The sequence below is a fragment of the Theropithecus gelada genome, chromosome 5 (genome assembly GCF_003255815.1).
Source record: "Theropithecus gelada isolate Dixy chromosome 5, Tgel_1.0, whole genome shotgun sequence".
NCBI lineage: Eukaryota > Metazoa > Chordata > Mammalia > Primates > Cercopithecidae > Theropithecus > Theropithecus gelada.
The window spans coordinates 145,040,522-145,061,487 of record NC_037672.1 but is presented as its reverse complement, the minus strand read 5'-3'; the positions used below and the strand labels follow the sequence as shown (position 1 = coordinate 145,061,487).

Here is a 20,966-nt window from a genome sequence, read left to right as displayed (position 1 = left end):
GCAGCTCAAATCCCTCTTCTTACAATATAATAATAACTGTGTAATACCTGGGATTTACATAGTGTCTTTCCTTCTAAGTCCTGTGATTAAATCCTTCTAATGTTTCCATGAGGTGAGGATGAGTAAATATTACTATTTAAACTTAATCACCCTCCTGCCTTAATTCCTTTCTCTATAAAAAGAAAACAATAGTAATGCTTACTTGGATTATTTTTATCCTTTTTATAGAGAAAGGAATTAAGATGGAGTGATTAAATGCATTTTCAGGGGCTCATAAATGAGGCAGGAGGGAAAGAAGCACCTGAGGGAGCCATCAGGTGGCTCCTGTGGGTGGCAGCCCAGCCCTCCACCTAGGTAGCTCCATTGCTGATAGGTTAGGTGTCACTCTGGGCTTATCCATAACGTGGGCATCTCCAGGGCCAAGTGTCATGGGGGTGTGGCCTTGCAGTCCCACTCTTGGCATAATATTCTGCTGCTCCCATCTTGAAATTCTTAGTAAACTTTGAACGAGGGTCCCCTTATGTTCATTTTGCCCACGGCCCCACCAGTTACACAGCCTGGCCCAGGCATGATAGAATCTACTTAAGATGGTGTTTGTCAGAATTCAGCCTGAAGTAAGCTTGCAATGGGTAGAACACCTTGCAGGTGTGGCCAGGGAAAAAGATAGCAGAGATAGGAAAGACAGAAAGTTTGGGTGAAGCAGGACATAAGAATTCAGGCAGACAAGAGACTCACTGATATGCTCAAAAAGGAACTTTTAAACCCAGGGCCTCATTTGATACAAAAAGAAAATAGTGAAGGAATTCCATAAGGAGTGAGACTCTCTTGAGCAATAGAGAAATGTTATTGTCAGTGTCATTATAGAAAGAGGAGATAATTTTAAATGATTGACATTTAAAAGGCTAGGAAGATGCCAGTTGACCAATTAAGTGTATCAAGGTCATAGTTAAAGGGACTAGAAAGTGTATGTGGGTTAAACTGCAGATAGTCAATCCTCATCATTCTCAGATTTTGTATTTGCAACTTCACCTACTCACTAAAATGTATTTGTAACCCTAAAATCAATGCTCGGGGCACTTTTGCAGGCATTCCTAGATGTGCAGAGCAGTGAAAAATGCCTGCCACCAATGTGCATGTTCCTGGCAAGGTCAAACAAGCAGACTCTGCTCTCTTGTTTCAGCTCTAATGCCATAAATACTCATCCTTTTTGAGGTCTACTGCATGCCATGGTTTTTTGCACTTTTGTGCATTTTGTTGGTGAGTCCGCTGTTGAGATGACCCCCAAGCACAGAGCCCCAGTGCTGTCTATGTTCCTAAGTGCAAGAAAACTATGACGTGGCTTATGGAGAAAATATGTGTGTTAAAGAAGCATTCTTCAGGCCAGTGTTAGGGAATTGGCAGTATACATTAAATAAGATGCCTTTAAACAGAAACACACATAAAACAAGGTTATATATTGTCATTTGTTGAAAAAGTTGTGACCAGCAATGTAATTGTAATAGGTTATTGCCTGATGCACACAGAAAGTCAATACACCAAGACACTGGATTGCAGCAGAGAGGTTTAATCAGAGTCGCACCAAAAGAGATGGGACAAACCTCAAACCCATCTCCCCAGGAGTTTGGGGCAAGGGTTTTTAAGGGCTTGGGAGTGGGCGGAAGTGTGGAGGTCTTTGATTGGTCAAAGAGTACAAGGGGAAGTCGCTGAGCAGGGAGATGGAGAAGCCATATTCTCATGCTGATCCTGTTCCTCTGTAGGGGGGTCTTCAAACTGGTTGCTGGAATTCAGGATCTGAAAAACATCTTAAGCCAGGGGTGTCCAGTCTTTTGGCTTCCCTGGGCCACATTGGAAGAAGAATTGTCTTGGGCTGCACATAAAATACACTAACACTAGCGACAGCTGATGAGCTTTAAAAAAAAAAAAAGCAAAAGAATCTCATATTTTAAGAAAGTTTATGAATTTGTGTGGGGCCGCATTCAAAGCCGTCCTGGGCCACATACAGCCCGTGGGCCATGGGTTGGACAGGCTTGTCTTAAGCGATCCTTAAACAAAAGCCTTTGATTCTAGTGTCAAGAGATCCTGTCTGTATGGTCAGTATCTAGTGCTATGTGACTTTTAGCAACTAGGAAGTGGGCCAAAGTGCAGCATGATTAATACTTAATTATAACTATATTTCTGTCCAGACCTGGCATGTGATTCTTGTCAACCCTATGGGGGTGGCTTCAGCAGCTTGTGGGAACCTAACCCTGTATTTCCCCTAGGAGCAATTGTTCAGTATGTGTTAAATCAGTGTTCAGGTGACTTTGCAAGACATAGTTAGCTACTATGATATCAAGGATCAACTGTGAATTCCCCAGGGAATGTAGGCTCAAAGGGAAATGACTCCTAAAGGAGCAGCCAAAAATGTGAGACATGTGTGACAGAAGCTCTCTATTTGAATGACAAATTCTGGAACCTTTACGTTGCATGATGTCTTCGGTTACCTAGCCCTACGTCCACAGGGGCTAGGATTCTTTCTTTTTTTTTTTTTTTAACAGGTTATTAGTTTATTAAGTTAAACAGAACGACATAGTTTCAAATAAAAGTGTTACTGAATTTGCAGTAAAAATTACACATGATTAGTGTAAATTAGAAAAGGTATATAAAATGGTTGGCATAAGGCAATAACATCCCTACTTTTTTTTTTTAACTTATTATTATTATTATACTTTAAGTTCTAGGGTACATGTGCATAATGTGCAGGTTTGTTACATATGTATACTTGTGCCATGTTGGTGTGCTGCACCCATCAACTCGTCATTTACATCAGGTATAACTCCCAATGCAATCCCTCCCCTCTCCCCCCTCCCCCCTCCCCATGATAGGCGCCGGTGTGTGATGTTCCCCTTCCCGAGTCCAAGTGATCTCACTGTTCAGTTCCCACGGGGCTAGGATTCTTTCTAAAGCGTTTCCTAAAGGCTAGAAGAATCTGTATGGTAACAGGAAAGCCAGATCTAAGTACCACCATATCACTTAATTTGGAGACCTCTTTTCTCCCACATTTTAGTAGTTTTGAAAACTACCAAATACTAAATAAGATGAAGACATTGTATATTTGATTTATATACTTTAACAAACAAACAAGCAAAACCTGTTCCTTCCAAAGCTATTATTGACTCTCTGAGATGCCTTCCAATCCATGGGTCAGTAAACTTCTTCTGTAGTGGGCCACTTAGTAACTATTTTAGACTCTGTGGGTCACACAATCTTGGTTACAGCTACTCGGCTATGCCACTGTAGCATGACAGCGGTCACAGGATATATGTGAATGAATGAATGAGTGTGGCCGTGTTCTAAACAATTTCATAACATTTGAACATGTCACAAAATATTACTCTTTGAATTTTTTTTCAGTCATTTAAAAGTGTAAAAAACACAAACATGGAAAAAACTTTAAAGCATAAAGGCCAGATTTGACCTGCAATTGTTGTTTGCCAGACCGTCCCTATTTGCTTTCTGTGGCATCATAGAATCAAGGGAAGAAAACAGTCCTTATCTATTACCTTGAGATACCTTGCTCTCACGTGTTCTTACCTAAGGCTGCCTCTGGCCTCTAGGGTCTGCCCCTTATTGCTTGATGTTCCTTTTTTGGGGAGATTGAAGTAAGGATTTAGCTGCCTAATCTAGATTAAACCTGATGTTGAAGTTGGTAACATATAAACACAAGTCAGATTTGTACTTTGCTCAGCATAGTGTACATTTGCAGGAAGGATCTAGGAAATATTGAAAACAAGATTAGGAAAAGTTCATACTTCTATATACAGTAACATGCCAATGCATTTCAAACACCACCCTTTCATTACACTTCCTTTGTTCAGCAAGGTTCTAATTACCCCTTTATCTTTAAGCTCTACTTTCTTCTTTTCCATTGTGTCATTTTGCTTTGTGTTTTTCACATGTACAATACACCTTATTCTCAAGAAGGCAGAGCTGTGGTCTAGAATGAGGCTTTTAATACAAGGAAACTTAAGGTGGAAATTAAATAAAATTAAACAAAAAAAATTAGAAGGAAATTGAGCCCATCTTGCTTAGCACAGCATCCAAACAACATGTTTCAAGGATTTAATATTCACCCCTGACCAGAGACCAGTGACTGGTGTTGAATTTGTTATAAAAATGGGGATGAAGAACAAATTAAAACACAGTCTTGGTAACAATCAGATGCTAATGGCTGGGGGCCGGGATGAGTTTTCAGAAATGCCCTTGGTTTCCCATGAGACTCTGTAGCACCTACTCCACCCCTCCACCCTCCCATCCCAGCCAGCCCATTCCTGGGCCGGCACTGGACAGACCCAGAGTGCCTGAGCCTGTACCAGCCTAGACTCCGAAACCAGCCCTGGGAGGCTGTGTGGGACAACCCTGCCTCTGTCACTCCATCAGCACCACTAAGCTTCCCACTAAGGTCCCCAAAGGCCTCCCACATGCCTAGCATTTACTGCTGCACCAAGCGTGCTCACTGACAAACTTTTGGCCAAGAAGTGCCTTTTGGTCTCTTGGTCAGATCGAGGAGGGCTTCAGGACTCTCCAAAACTCACCCACTGAGAGAGCCTGCCAGAAACACTCAGCTGAGCGATGGCATCATGGAGCCTGGGTTTTCAGAAGGGAGCCCATCGTGAGTGGTAGCGTAACCTTGTTAAGGTTGTACTTTCCTTAGGTATAGAAACAAATAAAATGCTGCTAAAGTGGTAAGGGATGGACTTTTCATACCATGTCACATTCTGCTGAGATATTACCAGACAGGGAAGAAGCAGAGCCACATGGCTCAGGGGCCCATCTGAGCACAAGTGGGCAGCCTCCCTTTCAGCCTGCACTGGGAGCAGGTTGGGGTTTAGAATCTGTTTTTTCAAAATTAATATTTATAGTGGAATATACATAGCTCACAGTTTACCATTTTATCCATTTTAAGTGTACAATTCAGTGGTATTAGGTCCGTTCACATAGTTGTGCAACCGTCACCACCATCCATCCCAGAAACTATACCCCTTAAACACGAACTTCCTTTCCCCTACTCCTGGTAAGCGCTATTCTGCTTTGTTTCTATGAATTTGGCCATTCTAGGTACCTCATATAAGTGGAATCATAAAGTATTTGCTCTTTTTTATCTGGCTCATTTCACTTAGTTAATGTTTTTGAGGTTCCTGGTGCTGTAGCATATATCAGAATTTCATTTCTTTTTGAGACTGAATAATAGCTCTCTGTGTATGCCACATTTTGTTAATCCGTGGATGGATGCTTGAGCTGTTTTCACCTTTTGGAATTGTGAATAATGCTGCTGTGAATACATTTTGTTTTTTGGGATTTTTTTTTTTTTTTTTTTTTTTTTTTGAGATGGAGTTTTGCTCTTGTTGCCCAGGCTGGAGTACAGTGGCACAATCTCAGCTCACTGCAACCTCCGCCTCCTGGGTTCAAGCGATTCTCCTGCCTCAGCCTCCCGAGTAACTGGGATTACAGGCATCCACTACCATGCCCGGCTAATTTTTGTATTTTTAGTAAAGACTGGGTTTCACCATGTTGGCCAGGCTGGTCTCAGACTCCTGACCTCAGGTGATCCACCCTCCTTGGCCTCCCAAAGTGCTGGGATTTACAGGCATGAGCCCTGTGCCCAGCTGTGAATACTTGTGTACAAATATCTATTTGAGCACTTGCTTTCAGTTCTTTTGGGTATATGCCTGAAGTGGAATGGTGTGTCATATGGTAATTCTCTGTTTAATCTCTTTAGGAACTGTCACACTGTCCTCCAAAGCACTGCACCATTATACATTTTCACCAGTGGCATACAAGGGTTCCAATTTCTCTATATCCTTGTCAACATTTGTTATTTTCCACTGTTTTTTGAACACTTGTTATTTCCCCCTTTTTTTGATAATAGCCATCCTAATGGGTGTGAAATGCTATCTCATTGCAGTTTTAGTTTTGATTTGCATTTCTCTAATGACTAGAGCTGTCAAGCATCTCTTCTTGTGCTTATTGGGCATTTGTGTATCTTCTTTGGAGAAATGGCTTTGGCAAGTCCTTTATCAAGTTTTGATTCAGTTTGCTTTTTTGTTGTTGAGTTGTAGTTGTTCTTTATATATTCTGAATATTAACCCCATGCCTGACATATGATTGAAAATATCTTCTCCCATTCTTTGGGTTGCCTTTTAACTCTCTTGATGGTGACCTTGGATGCACAGTTTTTAATTTTCTTCTACTCATATTTATCTTTTTTTCTTTCATTGCCTATGTTTTTGGTGCCATATCCAAGAATAACACTGTTTTGTTTCAGATGAAGGCCAAACTTCTTATATAATCACTGCAGGTCATTTTCCAATATTTCGAAGGCTATTTCTGGAACACCTGGACTAAATAGTTGCCAGTCTTTTGTGTCCAGTGAAACTACTAGCATTGGAGTATTTACAGTTGAGTCAATGTATCTTTTGCCCTAACCCCATCAATATCGCTAAAATTTTGATCTTGGAAAATAAAATTCCAATATCCCCTGCCCCAATGCTCATGTTAAACATTCTGGAGTCAGCAGATAACATATAAGAAATGAGCACGCTATTGAAATCATGGGGGACCTACTTTAGAGAGGATGTATCATTCAGGCTTCATCACCACTGAAGTGATTGTGTAACCTCAGAACAGCAGCATTGGCCCCAGATGTGCAGCAAGAAGGAGCCTCTCCCTGCACAGCCTTCTGAGAAGCCGTCATTTGCAGTGGGAGCAGGGAAAGTGGGGAGTGGCCGCTGGCCTGCCCCAGTGATGACTCGTGAGGTAGTAGGGAAAAGGCAGATCCAGCCCCAGGCCTCATCGTCGGAGTGAGCCAAGTGCCATCAGTCGCCCTGTGACCTTGCCAGGCTCTTCTTCCACCCTGACAGCTGTGGCCCATCAGGCTGGAAAAATCATGCTGGGCATCTGCTAAACTTCTGAGATCCCAGCAGATGTATTTTGTACAGAATGAAAAGTCAATGCACAAATCTTTCTCTGATTTCTAACAATGTGGGACTCTTATTGCTGATTATAATTAGGGTTCTTGCCTCTCCATTTAGCCTGGGATCTACCAGGACAGGCTAGTGGGAATCAGCATTGAGACAGCAGGCCAGGCCATCGTTGCATTTGACTCATTGCAGTGAAGTCACTCATGCTGACAGTTGAAGGTAGAGCTTTGGCCTTGGTTGCTATGACCACCTTCCCTACTCTGACCCCAGGGCCTCTAACCACAGTGAGCAGAGAATGGGGCTTCTAGCACCCCTGGCATGTGGATGGAGTCATGTTAAAACTCAGCATGCACAGGCGGAAGGAAACCGAGTCCAGGGAAAGATGGAAAGGGGTTAGCTTCGTGTACTGAGTTTTGCAGTATCGGTGCCACAAAATGAAGATGCTCATTTAGGTTGCCCAGTTTTTGTTTTGGCTCAATGAATAAAACTATCAACAGCTACCCTAAAAAATACTGTTGAAATAAGTCATCCCCAAGCACTGGGAGTTTGGAATAAGTCAGAGAAACCCAGGAGCGAGAATCCGGGCAACAGTAGCTTCGAATCCCTTTAGCCCTCAGCCCACACCAGGGCTGCACAGCAGAAACAAGAAGGGGCCACTCCTGGGAGCCATGGGGAATAAGACAGGTGATTCCTCTGTCAGGGAGCTTGCAGGCTGCTGTTTAAGGAGCTGCACCATAAATAGGACAGGTTAAACCGATAAAGATGTGGCCAGCAGGATAAAAGAGGAAGTGGGGTCACCTGGCTCCAAGGCTAATGGTCAAGTAAATGAGAAAAATAAAAAAGTGTCATCTGTGAGGTGAGAGGCCAGAAAGGATTCCTCCAGGGTGGGCTCCAGGAGGGCCTGCGGGGAAGAGGTGACTGCAGAGAAAGAACTGGGGAAGCAGCAGCAGCTGCTCAGCACGACATTTTCCAGAATTGATTCCACGCCGAGTGAGTGTCTGAGGAAACTGTCGGGGCATCCCCGGAGAGCTGTGCACACAGTCATTCTGAAGTCATTTGCTTTGAAAGGTGGCCTTTGGGATGGTCTGGCTTTCTCCCCCCATTCCAAAACAGACACATCCTGATGAACTGAACTCTCGCTTGGTGGTTTCATGCTTTGCAGTGGGAATAGTGGTTTGTATTCAAACTAGAAACGGTATTCATTTAGAGGTGCACAGCCTGGCTCCCACCCTGCCCAGCATCCCCTTCCAGGGTGTGAGTTCAGCCTGCCCTGCCTCTACCAACTCTGTACTGGGGACAGTGGCCTATTGTGCACTGAGGGGGGTGGGTAGAGAACAGTGTCTGATGATGTACAAGTGCCTTGTATGCATTTGTATCCTCATTTCCTGGCTTTTTGAGGCTCAGGTAAGGGCCAAGTCTGCATATTCCTCAACGCGTACCTGTGCACTACACCAGACTGGTACCCAGGAGATGACCACATGAATGTACAGGGTGATGTTACATGCTTTGCCATAAGACAGTGGTGTGGCACAGGAACCAGTGTCCATTCTGGCTGGTCAGTATCTGTGCTGACCCAGATGTTTGATATGTCAATCTCACCCAGCTCTCCTGGTCTTGTCCCCACCTCCTTGAGATCTAACCACCTGCAGCTGCTAACTTCATGCACGTGGATTTTTCCAGTTGCGATGGGGCTGTGTACTGCGGCGCCTCCCTACCTTACACATCTGCTAAGGGCCGGGCATCTGTGGGTCCTGCCCTGAAGGCTCCCCTGGTCCACTGGCTGGAGCAGGCCAGGGTTGGGGGAAGGCTGTGCAGGCCAGTGAGCACACGGGGCCCAGGACTTGCAGCTCGGACCAGCTTGGTCATCTTTCTCCTCGCCCAGTGACTGGGGGCCCCCGCTTCGATTCCCACAGATGTTCCCTGACATCAGCCACTGCAGTCATGGCTCAGGATTTAGGCCTGCAGAGGTTTTCCGCCTTGTCCCAGGGCAGGGTGCACCAGATGGGCTTCTACGGCTGCCGGCACTTCTGGTGGCTGCTGAGGCTTTCTGCACACCCAGCCCTGTGGGCATCCTAGCCACCCAAACAACATAGGCTGAGCCCTTTCCTGGGAGTGGTTGGTGGTGACACCGCCCCCATCCACTGGTGACGTCATGCTTACACAGTCAAATGCCCAGCCCCCGGCTGCCAGGCCAATGCCACCTGCTGGCTCTGATGCCAGGCCCGGGTTCTACACGAAGGACCCATCCCTCTGCAGCTGACCGAGGCATAAACAGAAGCCTTCATGACTGGGAATGAGCTGCTTTCTCCGTCTGTGGAACACGGAAGAGAGGTGGGTGGGAAACGCCAACCCCAGGTGAATATGCATTGTTATTGAGTAGTGTCTGGGACACCTGTCCCCAGCCAGCCTGTGAGGAAAAACAGCCAAGCCCCTAGCCCCAGCCCCTCTCCATTCTGCCCTGTTTTCTCAGCATCTCCTGGGTGGTGCTCAATGCTGTGGACATGTTTATGTGTTAGATAGGCACAGAGGCTCCAAGAAGGCCTGGGACCTCTCCCTGTTAGCAGGTTCACAGATGTGCCCAGGCTGCATGCTGAAACTTGTTCAAGGGTCGACTTACTCTTTTCCTTCTCTTATTACATATGTGTCAGCGTTGCTGTCACCTGTGTACCAACATGAACCCTTCCATGGCCCTTCTGTGTAACTTTTTTGGGATGTCAGTCAGTAGGCTGGCAGGCTTCTCCGCTCTTCAGGAACTCCCTAGGTAACCCTGCCCTTGCTGGTCCCCCAATGGCCATGCGACCTTCAGGTCACGTGCATCCAAGCCCATCTTTCCTGAGAGCCCCTCTGAACTACACCACCTCCCTTCCCTCCTCACACCGGCAGCACCTGCCTTTCTGTGTGTATTTCTGCTTAGTAGAAAAGAACACAGACGCCTTGAGAGAGAGATGTGTTCACTGCAGCTTCCCCAGTGCCTGGCACAGAGCAGGTGCTCGGTGAGTTAGCTGGATAGATGGTGAGGATGAGTTGTAAATAAAGGACACTGGCCCTTCCCCAAACCTCTGTGGCCTGAGTAAAGGGAACCTTTATCCCCAGACATGAACAAGGCTCAGTCCCAGAAATGTGAAAGGTGTGGCCACCAGACAGTCGTCCTTGTGGTGGTTGATACTGCCTAGAAACCACGATGTCTACCCTCGGGTTAAAACTTGAAGGAAAAAAGTCCCCCTCACAGCCCTACAGACACCCCCATGGAGAGAGTCCACGGCACCCAGGTCCCGAGCGCTGCGGTGCCTGTGCAGGACTCCACTAGCCTAATGGAAGCATCCCCACCCAGCACTGGCACTGCTGACTCACGGCAGCACATCTGCAGCACCACACCCAGTGTGGCTGTAGCTTTGACAGCCCCAGGCCTGCCACATGAGAAAAATCAAAACAGAAATGGGATGGCATGTTTCTTAAATATTCCTGAAAAGGCAAAAAACAAGGTTCTCCCATCCCTCATTTTATAGACTGGGGACCCAAGGACCAAGTTCCACCAAAATGTCACAGTGCAGGTTTCACAAACTGTGTTCCATAGAGGAAAATGGTGTTTTATCATGGAAGAAGTATAGGAAGGACAGAATCACAGCGCTCTTGCTCCAGAAGTACTTCTCCCCATCTTTAATAACTTGCTCCATGTCAGGTGGAGTTTGAAGCACTTTACCAGAGTCGCTCATTCATTCCTCTGAAACAACTCTGAGGCTCAGAGACTGTTCTTATCCCCATGATACAGATGAGAAAACTGAGGCATAGCATGTGTGTGTGAAGATGGTGCTATTTCCCAGCTTTCTGGACCCAAACATCCTGCAGGTGCAGAGCACATTAAACCCCACAGTCCTTGGTAGCCGATTAGGAAAATACCACTCTGCAGATTGAGGGCAGTGACACAGGTACAAACAGAAGCATGACAATTTTTTCCCTGCTGAGATTTTCTTGATTCCTGGTTTGTATTGGACGCCTTTACCAGTTATTTACTATCTGACTCAAAGCTTGCTAATTGATTTTAAAATCATCAGGGTAAGTGACAGAGGCAAGTTCACCAGACTCATTATTAAACTATAGAGTTATTTTATGGCAGGTCACGTTCATATTGCCAGCTGTAATACACTTGGAAATAACCAAAAATCGTTTTTCCTATAATGGAATATAAACTACAGAAAAATTAGAGTGTATTTTTTCTGATTTGGAATTGCTATTACTAGTACATGGAATAGCAGTGCTCTTGCTGTGCAATGGTAATACTGTGCTGCATTTATAATTATTATTATACTTTTAAGTTCTGGGGTACACGTGCCATGGTGGTTTGCTGTACCCATCAACCCGTCATCTACATTAGGTATTTCTCCTAATGCTATCCCTCCTCTAGCCCCCGACCCCCCAACAGGCCCCAGTGTGTGATGTTCCCCTCCCTGTGTCCATGTGTTCTCATTGTTCAGCTCCCACTTATGAGTGAGAACATGCAGTGTTTGGTTTTCTGTTGTGTTAGTTTGCTGAGAATGATAGTTTCCAGCTTCATCCATGTCCCTGCAAAGGACATGAACTCATCCTTTTTAGGGCTGCATAGTATTCCCTGGTGTATATGTGCCGCATTTTCTTTATCTAGTCTATCACTGATGGGGATTTGGGTTGGTTCCAAGTCTTTTCTATTTTGAACAGTGCCACAATAAACATACGTGTGCATGTGTCTTTATAGAATGATTTGTAATCCTTTGAGTATATACCCAGTAATGGGATTGCTGAGTCAAATGGTATTTCTGGTTCTAGATCCTTGAGGAATCACCACACTGTCTTCCACAATGGTTGAACTAGTTTGCATTCCCACAAAAAATGTTCCTATTTCTCCATATCCTTTCCAGCATCTGTTGTTTCCTAACTTTTTAATGACCGCCATGATGATGAGGTGGTGGTATCTCATTGTGGTTTTGATTTGCATTTCTCTAATGACCAGTGATGATGAACTTTTTTTCAAATGTTTGTTGGCTGCATAAATGTCTTCTTCTGTGAAGTGTCTGTTCATATCCTTTGCCCACTTTTTGATGGGGTTTTTTTCTTGTAAATTTAAGCTCTTTGTAGATTCTGGATATTAGCCCTCTGTCAGATGGATAGATTGCAAAAATCTTCTCCCATTCTGTAGGTTACCTGTTCACTCTGGTGATAGTTTCTTTTGCTGTGCAGAAGCTCTTTAGTTTAATTAGATCCAATTTGTGAATTTTGGCTGTTGCTGCCATTGCTTTTGGTGTTTTTATTTGCCCATGCCTACGTCCTGAATGGTATTGGCTAGGTTTTCTTCTAGGGTTGTTATGGTTTAGGTCTTATGTTTAACTCTTTAATCCATCTTGAGTGAATTTTTGTATAAGGCGTAAGGAAGAGGTCCAGTTTGTTTTCTGCATATGGCTAGCCAGTTTTCACAATACCGTTTATTAAATAGAGAATCCTTTCCCCATTGTTTTATCAGGTTTGTCAAAGATCAGATGGCTGCAGATGTGTAGCATTATTTCTGAGTCCTCTTTCTGTTCCATTGGTCTATATATCTGTTTTGGTTATTTTATCCTTGTAGTATAAAGTCAGGTAGCATGATGCCTCCAGCTTTGTTTTTTGCTTAGGTTTGTCTTCGCTATGCAGGCTCTTTTTTGGTTCCATATGAAATTTGAAGTTTTTTTCTAATTCTGTGAAGAAAGTCAGTGGTAGCTGGTGGGGATAACATTGCATCTATAAATTACTTTGATATTTGTTCCTATCCATTTCATGATATTTGTTCCTATCCATTAGCATGGAATGTTTTTCCATTTGTTGTGTCATCTCTTATTTCCTTGAGACTTGAGGTCCTTCACATCCCTTGTACGTTGTATTTCTATTTTACTCTGTTTGTAGCAGTTGTGAATGGGAGTTCACTCATGATTTGGCTGTTTGTCTATTATTTGTGTATAGGAATGCTTGTGACTTTTGCGCATTGATTTTGTATCCTGAGACTGCTGAAGTTGCTTATCAGCTTAAGGAGATTTTGGGCTGAGATGATGGGGTTTTCTAAATATAATCATGTCATCTGCAAACAATTTTAATTCCTTTCTTCCTATTTGAATACCCTTTATTTCTTTCTCTTGTCTGATTGCCCTTGCCAGAACTTCCAATACTATGTTGAATAGAAGTGGTGGGAGATAGCATCTTTGTCTTGTGCCAGTTTTCGAAGGGAATGCTTTCAGTTTTTTTCCATTCAGTATGATACTGGCTGTGGGTTTGGCAGAAATAGCTATTGTTTTGAGATACGTTCCATCAATACCTACTTTATTTTTTTGTCTGTTTTTTGAGACAGTCTCACTCAGTCACTCAGGCTGGATTGCAGTGGTGCAATCTTGGCTTACTGCAACCTCCACCTCCCAGGTAGCTGGGATTACAAGTGTATGCCACCATGCCTTTTTTTTTTTTTTTTTTTTTTTAATAGAGACAGGGTTTCACCATTTTGGCCAGGCTGATCTCAAACTCCTGATCTCAAGTGATCCGCCCACCTCAGCCTCTCCAAGTGCTGGGATTATAGGCGTGAGCCACCGCACCCAGCTATTGAGAGTTTTTAGCATGAAGCCATGTTAAATTTTATCAAAGGCCTTTTCTGCATCTATTGAGATAATCATGTGGTTTTTGTCATTGGTTCTGTTTATGTGATGGATTACGTTTATTGATTTGTGTATGTTGAACCAGCTTTGCATCCCAGGGATGAAGCTGACTTGATCGTGGTGGATAAGCTTTTTAATGTGCTGCTGGATTCAGTTTGCCCGTATTGAGGATTTCTGCATCGATGGTCATCAGGAATATTGGCCTGAAATTCTCATTTTTTATTGTGTCTCTGCCAGATTTTGGTATCAGGATGGTGCTAGCCTCATAAAATGATTTAGGGAGGAGTCTCTCTCTTTTTTTCTATTGTTTGGAATAGTTTCAGAAGGAATGGTACCAGCTCCTCTTTGTACCTCTGGTAAAATCTGGCTGTGAATCCATCCGGTCCTGGACTTTTTTTGGTTGATAGGTTATTAATTACTGCCTCAATTTCAGAACTTGTTTTTGGTCTATTCAGGCATTCGACTGCTTCCTGGTTTAGACTTGAGAGGGTGTTTTTCCAGAAAAATTTATCCATTTCTTCTAGATTTTCTAGTTTATTTGCGTAGAGGTGTTTATAGTATTCTCCGATGTTAGTTTGTATTTCTGTGGGATCAGTGGTGATGCCTCTTTTATCATTTTTTATTGCGTTTGATTCTTCTCTCTTCATTAGTCTAGCAGTCTGTCTATTTTGATCTTTTCAAAAAAACACCTCCTGGATTGATTTTTTTGAAAGATTTTTTGTATCTCTATCTCTTTCAGTTCTGCTCTGATCTTATTTATTGTCTTCTGCTAGCTTTTCCATGTGTTTGCTCTTGCTTCTGTAATTCTTTTAATTGTGATGCTAGGGTGTCAACTTTAGATCTTTCCTGCTTTCTCCTGTGGGCATTTAGTGCTATAGATTTGTCTAAACACTGCTTTAGCTGTGTCCCAGAGATCCTGGTACATTGTGTTTTTGCTCTCATTGGTTTCAAAGAACTTATTTATTTCTACCTTCATTTTGTTATTTACCCAAGAATCATTCAGGAGCAGATTGTTCAGTTTCCATGTAGTTGTGCGTTTTAAGTGAGTTTCTTAATCCTGACTTCTAATTTGGTTGAACTGTGTGGTCTGAGAGACTGTTATTATTTCCATTCTTTTGCATTTGCTAAGAAGTGTTTTACTTCCAATTATGTGGTCAATTTTATAATACGTGCAGTGAGGTGCCAAGAAGAACGTATATTCTGTTGATTTGGGGTGAAGAGTTCTGTAGATGTCTATTATGTCTGCTTGGTCCAGAGCTGAGTTCAAGTCCTGAATATCTTTAATTTTCTATCTCATTGATCTGACAGTGGAGTGTTAAAGTCTCCCAATGTTATTGTGCAGGAGTCTTAGTCTCTGTGTACATCTCTAAGAACTTGCTTTATGAATCTGGGTACTCCTGTATTGGGTGCATATATATTTAGGATACTTAGCTCTTCTTGTTGCACTGATCCTTTTACCATTAAGTAATGCCCTCCTTTGATCTTTGTTGGTTTAAAGTCTGTTTTATCAGACACTAGGATTGGAACCCCTGCAATTTTTGCTTTCCATTTGCTTGGTAAATCTTCCTCCATCTCTTTGAGCCTATGTGTGTCTTTGCACATGAGATGAGTCTCCTGAATACAGCACACTGATGGGTCTTGACTCTTGATTGAATTTGCCAGACTGTGTCTTTTAATTGGGGCATTTAGCCCATTTACATTTAAGGGGCCATTGTTATGTGTGAATTTAATCCTGTCATTACAATGCTAGCTGGTTGTTTTGCCCGTTAGTTGATGCAGTTTCTTCATAGAATCGATGGTCTTTATAATTTAGTATGTTTTTGCAGTAGCTGGTACTGGTTGTTCCTTTCCATGTCTATTGCTTCCTTCAGGAGCTCTTGTAAGGCAGGCCTGGTGGTGACAGAATCTCTCAGCATTTGCTTGTCTATCAAGGATTTTATTTCTCCTTCACTTATGAAGCATAGTTTGGCTGGATATGAAATTCTGGGTTGAAAATTCTTTTAAGAATGTTGACTGTTGGCCCCGACTCTCTTCTGGCTTGTAGGGTTTCTGCGGAGATCCACTGTTACTGTGATGGGCTTCCCTTTGTGGGTAACCCGACCTTTCTCTCTGGCTTCAATATTTTTTCCTTCATTTCAACCTTGGTGAATCTGAGAATTACGTGTCTTGGAGTTGCTTTTCTTGAGGAGTATCTTTGTGGCATTCTCTGTATTTCCTGAATTTGAAAGTTGGGCTGCCTTGCTAGGTTGGGGAAGTTCTCCTGGATAATATCCTGAAGAGTGTTTTCCAACTTGGTTCCATTCTCCCCGTCACTTTCAGTTACACCAATCACGCATAGATTTGGTGTTTCTTGGAGGCTTTGTTCGTTTCTTTTCACTCTCATCTTCTCTTCTTGCTTTATTCCTTTGAGTTGATCTTAAATCTCTGATATCCTTTCTTCTGCTTGATCAGTTCAGCTATTGATAATTGTGTATGCTTCATGAAGTTCTCGGGCTGTGTTTTTCAGCTCCATCAGGTCATTTATGTTCTTCTCTAAATTGGTTAGTTAACAATTCGTCTTTTTTCAAGGTTCTTAGCTTCCTTGCATTGGGTTAGAACATACTCCTTTAGCTCAGAGGAGTTTGTTATTCTCCACCTTCTGAAGCCTACTTTTGTCAATTCGTCAAACTCATTCTCCATCCAGTTTTGTTCCCTTGCTGACGAGGAGTTGTGATCCTTTGTAGGAGAAGAGGTGTTCTGGTTTTTGGAATTTTCAGGCTTTTTTGCGCTGGTTTCTCCCCATCTTCGTGGATTTATCTCCCTTTGGTCTTTGATGTTGGTGGCCTTCGGATGGAGTTTCTGTGTGGACATCCTTTTAGTTGATGTTGATGCTCTTCCTTTGTTAGTTTTCCTTCTACCGGTCAGGCCCCTCTGCTGTAGGTCTGCTGGAGTTTGCTGGAGGTCCACTCCAGACCCTGTGTATCACTAGCAGAGGCTGCAGAACAGCAAAGATTGCTGCCTATTCCTAACTCTGGAGGCTCTGTCCCAGAGGGGCACCCGCCAGATGCCAGGTGAAGCTCTCCTGTATGACGTGTCTCGTCAGGAGGCACAGGGATCAGGGACCCACTTCAGGAGGCAGTCTGTCCCTTATTGGAACTCTAGTGCTGTGCTGGGAGAACCACTGCTCTCTTCAGAGCTCTCAGGCGGGGACATTTAAGTCTGCTGAAGCTGTGCCCACAGCCACCCCTTCCCCCAGGTGCTCTGTCCCAGGGAGATGGGGGTTTTCTCTATAAGCCCGTGACTGGGGCTGCTGCCTTTTTTTCAGAGATGCCCTGTCCAGAGAGGAGGAATCTAGAGAGGCAGTCTGGCTACAGTGGCCTTGGGGAGCTGCAGTGTGCTCCACCCAGTTGGAACTTCCCAGTGGCTTTGTTTACACTGTGAGGGGAAAACCGCCTACTCAAGCCTCAGTAATGGCGGATGCTCCTCCCCACACCAAGCTCCAGCATCCCAGGTCAATTTCAGACTGCTGTGCTGGCAGCAAGAATTTCAAGCCAGTGGATCTCAGCTTGCTAGGCTCCGTGGTGATGGGATCCACTGAGCTAGACCACTTGGCTCCTTGGCTTCAGCCCCCTTTCCGGGGAAGTGAATGGTTCTATCTCACTGGTGTTCTAGGTGCCACTGGGGTATGAAAAAAACTCCTGCAGCTAGCTCGGTGTCTACCCTAACTGGCACCAGTTTTGTGCTTGAAACCCAGGGCCCTGGTGGCATAGGCACCCAAGGGAATCTCCTGGTCTATGGGTTTCGAAGACCCTGGTTTGAAAAGTGTAGTATCTGGGCCGGAAGCACCATTACAGCACAGTCCCTCACAGCTTCCCTTGGCTAGTGGAGGGAGTTCCCCAACTTCTTGCATTTCCTGGGTGAGGCGACACCCCAACCCTGCTTCGGCTCACCCTGGAGCAGTTCAGGTCTGGAGGGGCTGAGAAAGGTTCTTGGATCACAGAGTAGGGAAAATGAGCTACGGGACACCCCAGAACCTGTCCTTGATGTTTTTCACTTTCTCAAAATCAGCCTGAAATAGGAAGTCACTGAGGAGTCTGAGGTCTGCCCCCACAAGGAAGGAAAGAGGGCCCGGGGCTGCAGGTGGAAGTGCCAGCTTCCCCCGGCGGCAGCTCCATTGGCAGGCCCAGCTAGAGGGACACCACAGCTGCCTGTGAGGTGCTCTGTCCTCCTCCTCACCCTCCTGGGCATCTGCGGTGCTTAGACCCTGGGCCAGCACCTGCCCCTTCCCACCAGCCCACCTTACACCCTGGGAAGTCCCATCGCCAATACAAAGATACACGTGTAGGCACACATTTAGAAATTAGAATCTGATGAGTGCAGTACGGTGACCCAGTCACTATTAACTCTGTCACTGTCCCTGTTGCATCTGATACATTCAGTGCTCAAAATTCAGCTCTCAGCTGAATTTGTTTTCCACGAAAGGCAGATGACATGGATGATGTGAGCACCCTTCTTCCTCTCCCAGGACAGATGACTCTGCTCAATTAACGAAGACGTGGTCTCCTGGGAGGCTTTCTGACTGTTGTCCTTTGAGTTCCCACCAGAGTCAGAATGCAGAGGGATCCAGGGTCGGAAGCGAGGCCCCTGTGTCATGCCCCCTGTGTCTGTGTTACAGCTGGTGAGCGACCTGCTGGAATTCTGCTTCTACACCTTCCGAGAGTCCCATGCGCTGAAGGTAGAGTTCCCCGCAATGCTGGTGGAGATCATCAGCGACCAGCTGCCCAAGGTGGAGTCGGGGAATGCCAAGCCACTCTACTTCCACCGGAAGTGACTGCCCGCTGCCCGGAAGAACTTTGCCTTAAGTTTCCCCGTGTTGTTCCACACCAGAAGGACCCAAGAAAACCTGTTTCTAACATGTGATGGTTGATTCACACTTGTTTCTCAAGTTTAAAGTCATGTCAGAGGTTTGGAGCCGGGAAAGCTGTTTTTCTGTTTTTCCATGGATTTGGCGAGACCAGAGCAGTCTGAAGGATTCCCCCCGTCCAATCCCCCAGCGCTTAGAAACATGTTCCTGCTCCTCGGGATGAAAAGCCATATCTAGTCAATAACTCTGATTTTGATATTTTCACAGATGGAAGTTTTAACTATGCCATGTAGTTTCTGGTATTGTTTGCTTGTTTTAAAAGGGTTCAAGGACTAACGAACTTTTTAAAGCTTACCCTTGGTTTGCACATAAAACGTATAGTCAATATGGGGCATTAATATTCTTTTGTTATTTAAAAAACACAAAAAGTTAAAAAATATATACAGATTCCTGTTGTGTAATAACAGAACTCGTGGCGTGGGGTGGCAGCCCCCTCTGAGCCCTTGCTCGTCCACGGTCTTCTGCATCACTGGTATACACACTCGTTAGCGTCCATTTCTTATTTAATTAGAATGGATAAGATGTTAAATGCCTTGGTTTGATTTCTAGTATCTATTGTGTTGGCTTTACAAATAATTTTTTGCAGTCTTTTGCTGTGCTGTACATTACTGTATGTATAAATTATGAAGGACCTGAAATAAGGTATAAGGATCTTTTGTAAATGAGACACATACAAAAACAAAATCTTTAATGGTTAATAGGATGAATGGGAAAGTATTTTTGAAAGAATTCTATTTTGCTGGAGACTATTTAAGTACTATCTTTGTCTAAACAAGGTAATTTTTTTTTTTTTTTTGTAAAGTGCAATGTCCTGCATGCATAATGAACCGTTTACAGTGTATTTAAGAAAGGGAAAGCTGTGCCTTTTTTAGCTTCATATCTAATTTACCATTTTACAGTCTCTGTTGTAAATAACCACACTTAAACCTCTTCGGTTGTCTTGAAGCCTTTCTACTTTTTCTGTACTTTTTGTTTTGTTCTTGGTCTCCTGCTTGGGGCATTTGTGGGACTCCAGCACGTTTTCCAGCTTCTGCTTTATCCTACTCCATCGGGGAATGACACACTGCGGTGTCTGCAGCTCCTGGAAGGTGTCATTTGACAACACACGTGGGAGGAGGTGGTCCTGGGAGTGCTGCAGCTTCAGGAAAGCTGCCTTGTTCCCCTTTTCCTCCAGCTCAAGGAGAGAGAGACTGGGAACTCGACGGCTCAGAGAGCCTCTTTTCCTCCCCTTTTAGAAAATACGATTTTCTCCTGTGGGAAAAAGAAATTCCATGCACTCTCTCTGTTCAAGATCAGCTGTTCCCTTCTGATCTTGGAAAGGGGTTCTGCACTCCTGGAACCAGTCACAGGAACACACAGATCATGGCAGGATGCGCTGGGATGGCCCATCTTGGCAAGGTTCAGTCTGAATGGCGTGGAGACCGGGAGATAGAGGGGTTTTAGATTTTTAAACGGTAGGTTTTAAAAATAAATTTTATACATAAACAGTTTTGGAGAAAAACTACAGATCATATAAGCCAGACAGGGGCACTAAAATTTTTAATTCATTAATCATCTGTTTGGCACTGATGCAATTTATGGCTTTTCTCTTGCCCCAAATCACAAACATCTATCTTTGGGGAAACTAACAATATGATTGCACTAAATAAACTACTTTGAATAGAGGCCAAATTAATCTTTTAAAAGTGATGATAATCATCAGGTTTACTCAGTGAAATCATATTATTTTCCAAAATCTAAAAGCTGTAGCTGGAGAAGCCCATGGCCAGGAGGAAGCAGCAATTGGATCAACACTTTTCTCCAGGGTTCACCATGCAGGCAACATTACCTTGTCTTTCAAAAGACACCTGCCTTGTGCAAGGGGAAACCTGTGAAAGCTGCACTCAGAGGGAGGAGTTTTTCTTACATAATTTGCAATTTCAGGAATTTAATTTATAGGCAGATCTTTAAATACAGTCAACTTACATGCACAGCAATATGAAAGCCACATTTTGAAGGTAATAAATACACAGCATGCAGACTGGGAGTTGCTAGAAAACAAACAAATGACTTACTTACAAAAGCAGCTTTTAGTTCAGACTAGTTTTTATAAAATGGGAATTCTGACTTAACCAGGTTTGGGATGGAGATGGTCTGCATCAGCTTTTTGTATTAACAAAGTTACTGGCTCTTTGTGTGTCTCCAGGTAACTTTGCTTGATTAAACAGCAAAGCCATATTCTAAATTCACTGTTGAATGCCTGTCCCAGTCCAAATTGTCTGTCTGCTCTTATTTTTGTACCATATTGCTCTTAAAAATCTTGGTTTGGTACAGTTCATAATTCACCAAAAGTTCATATAATTTAAAAAAAAAAACACTAAATTAGTTTAAAATGAAGCAATTTATATCTTTATGCAAAAACATATGTCTGTCTTTGCAAAGGACTGTAAGCAGATTACAATAAATCCTTTACTTTAATCA

At 43.8% G+C, this 20,966-nt stretch overlaps 1 protein-coding gene across 4 annotated transcripts in view; it reads left to right on the top strand.

Moving 5' to 3' along the window:
- The window catches only part of NR3C2 (nuclear receptor subfamily 3 group C member 2), a 374,118-nt gene extending 353,152 nt beyond the window's left edge, over positions 1 to 20,966 (top strand). For all 4 annotated transcript variants that reach the window (XM_025385317.1, XM_025385315.1, XM_025385314.1 and 1 more), the window contains one exon: positions 18,258 to 20,966. In XM_025385317.1, the coding sequence (XP_025241102.1) occupies positions 18,258 to 18,413 (156 nt within the window). In that variant the 3' untranslated portion in view covers positions 18,414 to 20,966. The remainder of the gene's footprint in view (positions 1 to 18,257) is intronic.